This window comes from Arachis ipaensis, chromosome B9 (assembly GCF_059453495.1).
Source record: "Arachis ipaensis isolate K30076 ecotype BB chromosome B9, ASM5945349v1, whole genome shotgun sequence".
NCBI classification, from domain to species: domain Eukaryota; kingdom Viridiplantae; phylum Streptophyta; class Magnoliopsida; order Fabales; family Fabaceae; genus Arachis; species Arachis ipaensis.
Window position 1 is genome coordinate 40,761,556 of NC_142444.1, and position 8,488 is coordinate 40,770,043.

Below are 8,488 nucleotides of genomic sequence, written 5' to 3' on the forward strand. Positions count from 1 at the left end.
TGAGAAATCTTCCATTCATAGCATTTAAGTAATATAACTAAAACTCATGGATTTTGCATCAAAATCATATTGTTTGGATGGTTCATTACTTTGTTCTTCATTTAACCATTTTTGGTTACTTTAAGCTCAAGAAAATGCATAAAACAACTAAAACTAACAGAAAAATGCTAGTGAAACTAGCCTATGATGCCTTGGCATCAATAGCCTCCAGTCCCTAGCTAAGCTTGCCCGTTTCTCTAATTTCTTCCTAATCATTGGCATAAAGTTTCCTGGATAATTAAGAACCCTTTCCCTATTTGCAGCCTATCTAGTCATCATATACACCTTAATATCCTCTAACATGGTCACAATAGATTTCTCTCTTGCTTCTATTAAGACAGCATTGAAACTCTCACTCATATTATTAACAAGACTGTCACATTTAGATAGGAAAGTAAACCTGGACCTTGACCAAAACCTTGGTGGAATGCCATTCAGATGTCGAAATGCTTCGTCATTCAGACCTCGCAAAGATTTCATCTCCTTCTCCCAGCTCTGCCAATGAATTGCTTTAGCACACCTCCACAGCTTGTTCTTCAGCTCTAAACCAAGAAACTTCTTCCTGAAGTTGCTGTAGAGATGCCTGACACAGAACCTGTTGTCCACCCCTGGAATGACCTCTTCAAACGTCGGCAACAAGCCCTGTTAGCAGAAGGTAAGATTTCATATGATTAGTGCATTTATGAATGTATAGATGGACAAGCTGCATAGGTTGATATATGGTGAATTACCTTTTGCTGATCAGACATAAACGTGCACTTTGCAAGATTGTGTGGGCCTAAGTCATCAGACAGGTGACGCAGAAACCAGACCCAAGAATCCTTAGTCTCCGCCTCCACAACCGCATACACAATTGGAAGAATCTGGTCATTTGGATCTCTTCCAACTGCAGTCAACAGTTGTCCTCCTTGGAGGGTTTTCAGGAAGCATCCGTCCAACCCAATGAACCTTCTGCAGTATTGAAAACTTTTCTTGCATGCATCAAAGCATACATACAGTCTTTGGAAAACACAATAGTTCATTAGCTCTGCATTCTGTCTCTCTTGAGCAAAATCTGGTGATCGAATTACCTTTAGAATCACTGTGGAACTTGGGTTTGTTCTTAGGAGTTCATGGTAGTAGTCGTTTATTCGCTCGTACTGCTCCCTAAAAGCTCCTTGTATCTGACTCAAAACCTCCTATTTTGTCTTAGCTGCCATTGCCTTCGTAACGGTCAGGTTCCATTTTTTGTGAGCCCTTGCAACCAGCTCCTTCACCTTGATCCTTGGGTTGGATTCAACTTTCTTCTTAAACTGGCTACCCAACCACTTGCTGTGCATAATTTCAACCCGGTGTGTTTACATGCAGGTATGTTGGAGATTCATGCTTCTTAGTTGCCAAGTGGATTCCTCATAGACCCTGTGTACATATAACCAAAAAGGGCAGCCTTTTTAACAAACAGCACGGACCCTCATCAAGCCACACTTCTTGAATTTAATGTTTCTAGCTGTGTGGACTGCGTAGGTTGCCACTATGTCCTTAAACTCTTGCCGAGATTCATACAATGTGCCCACCTTCCATTGGTACTTTTCCATGTCCTTTTGCGACTTATGCACTGGAAACCTCTGCCCCTCACCCTCAGCAGCCTCCTCCCCATCATCAGCACGCGACTCTTGTCCTCCAATTACATGGTCATGCTCCAATTCATTACTGTCAACTGCATCGTCATCATCCAAATCACTTGTGACAACCTTTTTTCCCTTCTCCGCATTCGAATCCTTCGGGACAACATTATCTTCACCGAATCCACTTTCATAGTCGTAGACCTCATCACTGTCCGTGAAGTGGATGTCTTCAATACTATTTTCCTCTTCATTAGATGGCAAGTATGTTGGGTCATCACTATCTTCGACACTGGTATCATGGTCACTATCCGCCTCATGTCCTTCTTGGCCTAATTCCACTCCACCGTTCTTATTCTGGCATTCGGCTTTAGCTGCAACCCCAGCTCCATCAGTCTTTTGTACGTTCCCTTCGAACACCACTAAATCCAGACCACCACCTAAAGGTTCCTCACTCTCACCGCCTACAGTTTCCCCCCTCCCCACGTCTAGAAAACCGACCTCCGGAAATCCCTCGGCATCCCCAACCTCATGCACCACAAACAGGTCAACAAAGCCTCTCCTCCCTGCTATGGTACACATTTCAATTACCTCTGTGTCACCTATCAACAGCTTCAACTGACTCTCATAATCATCCGCAGTTGGGTCTTTGTACCATAACGCGGTGATGGTGGACTTCAAGTATCCAAGCTGCCTCAGCTCCTCGTATGCCTCAAACACACTCCACCGATTGCCGTTAATGTCTTCCACGACTGTAGATTGACCCTTCAAGTACTTGAGCACACCATTCTCATATCCAAATGTCCCACCATGGTGCACCCGCATGTTGAAGAGCACTATCTCCTTCCCGAACAACCTTATTAATCAACACAGGGCGTTAGTAAACCAACTAACAACAACAACAACTACAATCAGTTCAAACCCTAGCCTTCCACACACCTTCGCCCGATCTACATTAAACCGTAAATCGGTTACATCCATCAACAAAGAAGAAATTGCATTCAAATAATGCTTACCTCGCCAAGGGCTTTCTGTAGGAACAAAGCCAAGTCAACAATGCAGGAAGTTTCTCGGCAACCTCGCTCGAGCTACCAATGCCGGACAGTCTTTGCAGGAAGGCTTTCCAAGGGTTTCACACAATCATTTCACACAAACGTTTCACTCTGCAATCTTATTCTCAGACAATGCCTTGCTTGGGGAAGTGGTGCACGAAATTGTGATCTCCAGGCTCGAACAAATCCTGGTAATGGCTCCAAAGCATGGTGCTCTGATCTTAATTCATAATTGTCACAACTTCGATACAACTAACCAGCAAGTGCACTGGGTCGTCCAAGTAATACCTTACGTGAGTAAGGGTCGAATCCCACGGAGATTGTTGGTATGAAGCAAGCTATGGCCACCTTGCAGATCTCAGTTAGGCAGATATAAATTGATAATGGTGTTTTCGAATATTATATAATAAAATAGGGATAGAGATACTTATGTAATTCATTGGTAGGAATTTCAGATAAGCGAATGGAGATGCTTTTCGTTCTTCTGAACCTCTGCTTTCCTGCTATCTTCATCCAATCAGTCTCATTCCTTTCCATGGCTGGCTTTATGTGATACATCACCACTGTCAATGGCTACTTTCTGTCATCTCACGGGAAAATGATCCAATGCCCTGTCACGGCACGGCTAATCGTCTGGAGGAATCACCCTTGTCAATGGCTTCATCTTATCCTCTCAGTGAATAATATGCTCACGCACCCTGTCACGGCATGGCTATTCATCTGTCGGTTCTCGATCATGCTGGAATAGGATTTACTATCCTTTTGCGTCTGTCACTAACGCCCTGCAATCGTGAGTTAGGAGCTCGTCACAGTCATTCAATCATTGAATCCTACTCGGAATACCACAGACAAGGTTTAGACCTTCCGGATTCTCTTGAATGCCGCCATCATTCTAGCTTACGCCACGAAGATTCTGGTTAGGAGATCTAAGAGATATTCATTCTAGCTTATTTCATGTAGAACAGAAGTGTTTGTCAGGCACGCGTTCATAAAGGAGAAGGATGATGAGCGTCACACATAATCATCACCTTCATCACGTTCTTGGGTGCGAATGGATATCTTAGAAGCGAAATAAGAAGAATTGAATAGAAAACAGTAGTACTTTGCATTAATCTTTGAGGAACAGCAGAGCTCCACACCTTAATCTATGGAGTGTAGAAACTCTACCGTTGAAAATACATAAGTGAAGGTCCAGGCATGGCCGAGATGGCCAGCCCCCTAAAACATGATCAAAGGATCATAAGGTAATCCAAAGATGCCTAATACAATAGTAAGAGGTCCTATTTATAATAAACTAGCTACTAGGGTTTACATGAGTAAGTATTTGATGTATAAATCCACTTCCGGGGCCCACTTGGTGTGTGTTTGGGCTGAGCTTTAGTGTTGCACGTGCAGAGGCCATTTGTGGAGTTGAACGCCAGTTTTTGTGCCAGTTTGGGCGTTCAACTCTGGTTTTGGATCCTTTTCTGGCGCTGGACGCCAGATTTGGGTAGAAAGCTGGCGTTGAACGCCAGTTTACGTCGTCAATTCTTGGCCAAAGTATGGACTCTTATATATTGCTGGAAAGCCCTGGATGTCTACTTTCCAACTCAATTGGAAGCGCGCCATTTTGAGTTCTGTAGCTCCAGAAAATCCACTTTGAGTGCAGGGAGGTCAGAATCCAACAGCATCAGCAGTCCTTTTTCAACCTCTGAATCTGATTTCTGCTCAAGTCCCTCAATTTCAGCCAGAAAATACCTGAAATCACAGAAAAACACACAAACTCATAGTAAAGTCCAGAAATGTGAATTTAACACAAAATCTATTAAAAATATCCCTAAAAGTAACTAGATCCTACTAAAAACATACTAAAAACAATGTCAAAAAGCGTATAAATTATCCGCTCATCACAACACCAAACTTAAATTGTTGCTTGTCCCCAAGCAACTGAAAATCAAAATAGGATAAAAAGAATAGAATATACTATAAATTCCAAACTATCAATGAAACATAGCTCCAATCATATGAGCGGGACTTATAGCTTTTTGCCTCTTGAATAGTTTTGGCATCTCACTTTATCCATTGAGGTTCAGAATGATTGGCATCTATAGGAACTTCAGATTTCGAATAGTGTCATTGACTCTCCTAGTTCAGTATGATGATTCTTGAACACAGCTTCTTTATGAGTCTTGGCCGTGGCCCTAAGCACTTTGTTTTCCAGTATTACCACCGGATACATAAATGCCACAGACGCATAATTGGGTGAACCTTTTCAGATTGTGACTCAGCTTTGCTAAAGTCCCCAATTAGAGGTGTCCAGGGTTCTTAAGCACACTCTTTTTTTTCTTTGGACCTTGACTTTAACCGCTCAGTCTCAAGTTTTCACTTGACACCTACACGCCACAAGCACATGGTTAGGGACAGCTTGGTTTAGCCACTTAGACCAGGATTTTATTCCTTTAGGCCCTCCTATCCACTGATGCTCAAAGCCTTGGGATCCTTTTTAATTGCCCTTGCCTTTTGGTTTTAAGGGTTATTGGCTTTTTGCTCTTGCCTCTTGGTTTTAAGAGCTTTGGCTTTTTCTGCTTGCTTTTTCTTTTTCTTTCTATTTTTTTCGCCTATTTTTTTTTTTTCTGCAAGCTTTGTTCTTTGCTGCTTTTTCTTGCTTCAAGAATCATTTTTATGATTTTTCAGATTATCAAATAACATGTCTCCTAGTCATCATTCTTTCAAGAGCCAACATATTTAACATTCTTAAACAACAACTTCAAAAGATATATGCACTGTTCAAGCATACATTCAGAAAACAAGAAGCATTGTCACCACATCAATATAATTAAACTAAGTTCAAGGATAAATTCGAAACTCATGTACTTCTTGTTCTTTTGAATTAAAACATTTTTCTTTTAAGATAGGTGATGGATTCATAGGACATTCATATCTTTAAGACAAAGTTACTAACTACTAATGATCATGTAATGAAGACACAAACATAGATAAGCACATAACATAGAAAACAAAAAACAGAAGAAATAAGAACAAGGAATGAATCCACCTTAGTGATGGTGGCGTTTCCTTCTTGAGGAACCAATGATGTCCTTGAGCTCTTCTATGTCTCTTCCTTGTCTTTGCTGCTCCTCCTTCATTGCTTTTAGATCTTCTCTGATTTCATGAAGGATGATGGAGTGCTCTTGATGTTCCACCCTTAGTTGCTTCCAATAATTGTGTGGAAGAAAATGTATCCCTTGAGGTATCTCAGGGATCTCTTGATTTGCAGTCAAATGTTCTACCACTGAGCTATAGACCCTTGATGGAAGCTTTTGTCTTCCCTTTCCTCTTTCTAGAGGTTTCTCTGGCCTTAGGTGCCATCAATGGTTATGGAAAAAACAAAAAAGTTATGCTTTTACCACACCAAACTTAGAATGTTGCTCGCCCTCGAGCAAAAGAAGAAAGAATAGAAGAATAAGAAGAATATATGGAGGAGATGGATGGGAGTGTGTATTCGGCCATATGGGTGGGATTGGGTGGGAGAGAGATGTTGAATTTTTGAAGGTAGTGGGTGTATGGATGTGAGTGGTAAATGGAAAAAAAAGAAGGGATGATCATGAATGGAAAGAGAGATGATGAGGTAGGTGGAGATCCTGTGGGGTCCACAGATCCTGAGATGATCCTGTGGGGTCCACAGATCCTGAGGTGTCAAGGCATTTACATCCCTGCACCAATTTAGGCATGTAAAATGCCCTTGCACACAACTCTGGGCGTTCAGCGCCAGGTTGGTGCCCATTTTGGGCGTTCAACGCCCCTTTGCTGCCATTTCTGGCGTTGAACGCCATAACCATGCTTGTTCTGGGCGTTCAGCGCCAGGATGCTCCCATTCTGGGCGTTCAGCGCCAGAACTATGCTCTGTTCTGGCGTTTGAACGCCAGACAGATGCTCCTCCAGGGTGTGATTTTTCTTCTGCTGTTTTTGATTCCGTTTTCAATTTTTATATTTATTTTGTGACTCCTCATGATCATGAACCTATAAAGACACATAACTAAGAAAAATATAGTTAGATAAACAAACATTGGGTTGCCTCCCAACAAGCGCTTCTTTAATGTCAATAGCTTGACAGTGGGCTCTCATGGAGCCTCACAGATGTGCAGAGCTTTGTTGAGACTCTCCAACACCAAACTTAGAGTTTGGATATGGGAGTTCAACACCAAACTTAGAGTTTGGTTGTGGCCTCCCAACACCAAACTTAAAGTTTGATTGTGGGGGCTCTAGTTGACTCTGCTTTGAGAGAAGCTTTTTCTGCTTCCTCTCCATGGTTGCAGAGGGAGATCCTTGAGTTTTAAACACAAGGGAGTTCTCATTCCATTGAAGGAATATTTCACCTCTGTCAACATCAATCACAGCTCTTGCTGTGGCCAGGAAAGGTCTTCCTAGGATGATGGATTCATCCTCTTCCTTTCCAGTATCCAGGACTATGAAATCAGCAGGGATGTAAAGGCCTTCAACCTTTACTAACACGTCCTCTACTTGTCCATAAGTCTGTTTTCTTGAGCTGTCTGCCATCTCTAATGAGATTTTAGCAGCTTGCACCCCATAGATTCCCAGTTTCTCTATTACAGAGAGGGGCATGAGGTTTATTCCTGAACCAAGGTCACACAGAGCCTTAAAGATCATGGTGCCTATGGTACAGGGTATTATGAACTTTCCAGGATCCTGTCTCTTCTGAGGCAATGTCAGTTAATCCAGATCACTTAGTTCATTGATGAACAAGGGAGGTTCAACTTCCCAAGTATCAATGCCAAATAATTTGGCATTTAGCTTCATGATTGCACCAAGAAACTTGGCAGTTTGCTCTTCAGTAACATCCTCATTCTCTTCAAAAGAGGAATACTCATTAGAGCTCATGAAGGGCATAAGGAGGTTCAATGGGATCTCTATGGTCTCTAGATGGGCCCCAGAGTCCTTTGGTTCCTCAGAGGGAAGCTCCTTATTGACCACTGGACGTCCCAGGAGGTCTTCCTCCTTGGGATTCACGTCCTCTCCTCTCCTCACAGGTTCGGCCATGGCGCTTATGTCAATGGCCTTGCACTCTCCTTTTGGATTCTCTTCTGTATTGCTTGGGAGAGTACTAGGAGGGATTTCAGTGATCCTTTTACTCAGCTGGCCCACTTGTGCTTCCAGATTTCTAATGGAAGACCTTGTTTCATTCATGAAACTTACAGTGGCTTTAGATAGATCAGAGACTAGATTTGCTAAATTAGAAGTATTTTGTTCAGAGTTCTCTGTCTGTTGCTGAGTTGATGATGGAAAAGGCTTGCTGTTGTTAAACCTGTTTCTTCCACCATTGTTAAAGCCTTGTTGAGGCTTTTGATCCTTCCATGAGAAATTTGGATGATTTCTCCATGATGAGTTATAGGTGTTTCCATAAGGTTCACCTAAGTAGTTCACCTCTACTATTGCAGGGTTCTCAGGATCATAAGCTTCTTCTTCAGGAGAAGCCTCTTGAGTACTGTTGGATGCAGCTTGCATTCCATTCAGACTCTGAGAAATCATATTGACTTGCTGAGTCAATATTTTGTTCTGAGCCAATATGGCATTCAGAGTATCAACTTCAAGAACTCCCTTCTTCATAGGCGTCCCATTACTCACAGGATTCCTTTCAGAAGTGTACATGAACTGGTTATTAGCAACCATGTCAATGAGTTCTTGAGCTTCTGCAGGCGTTTTCTTTAGGTGAATGGATCCACCTGCAGAAGTGTCCAGTGACATCTTTGATAGCTCAGATAAACCATCATAGAATATATCCAGGATGGTCCATTCTGA

General features: G+C 42.2%; 1 protein-coding gene across 1 annotated transcript; it reads right to left on the reverse strand.

The window, feature by feature from the left end:
• Positions 1-1,469: 1,469 nt before the first annotated feature.
• LOC148544413 (uncharacterized) lies at positions 1,470-2,474 on the reverse strand. Its single transcript, XM_088498935.1, has one exon. The coding sequence runs from the start codon at positions 2,463-2,465 to the stop codon at positions 1,470-1,472; it is 996 nt and encodes a 331-aa protein (XP_088355061.1). The 5' UTR covers positions 2,466-2,474.
• Positions 2,475-8,488: the final 6,014 nt, after the last annotated feature.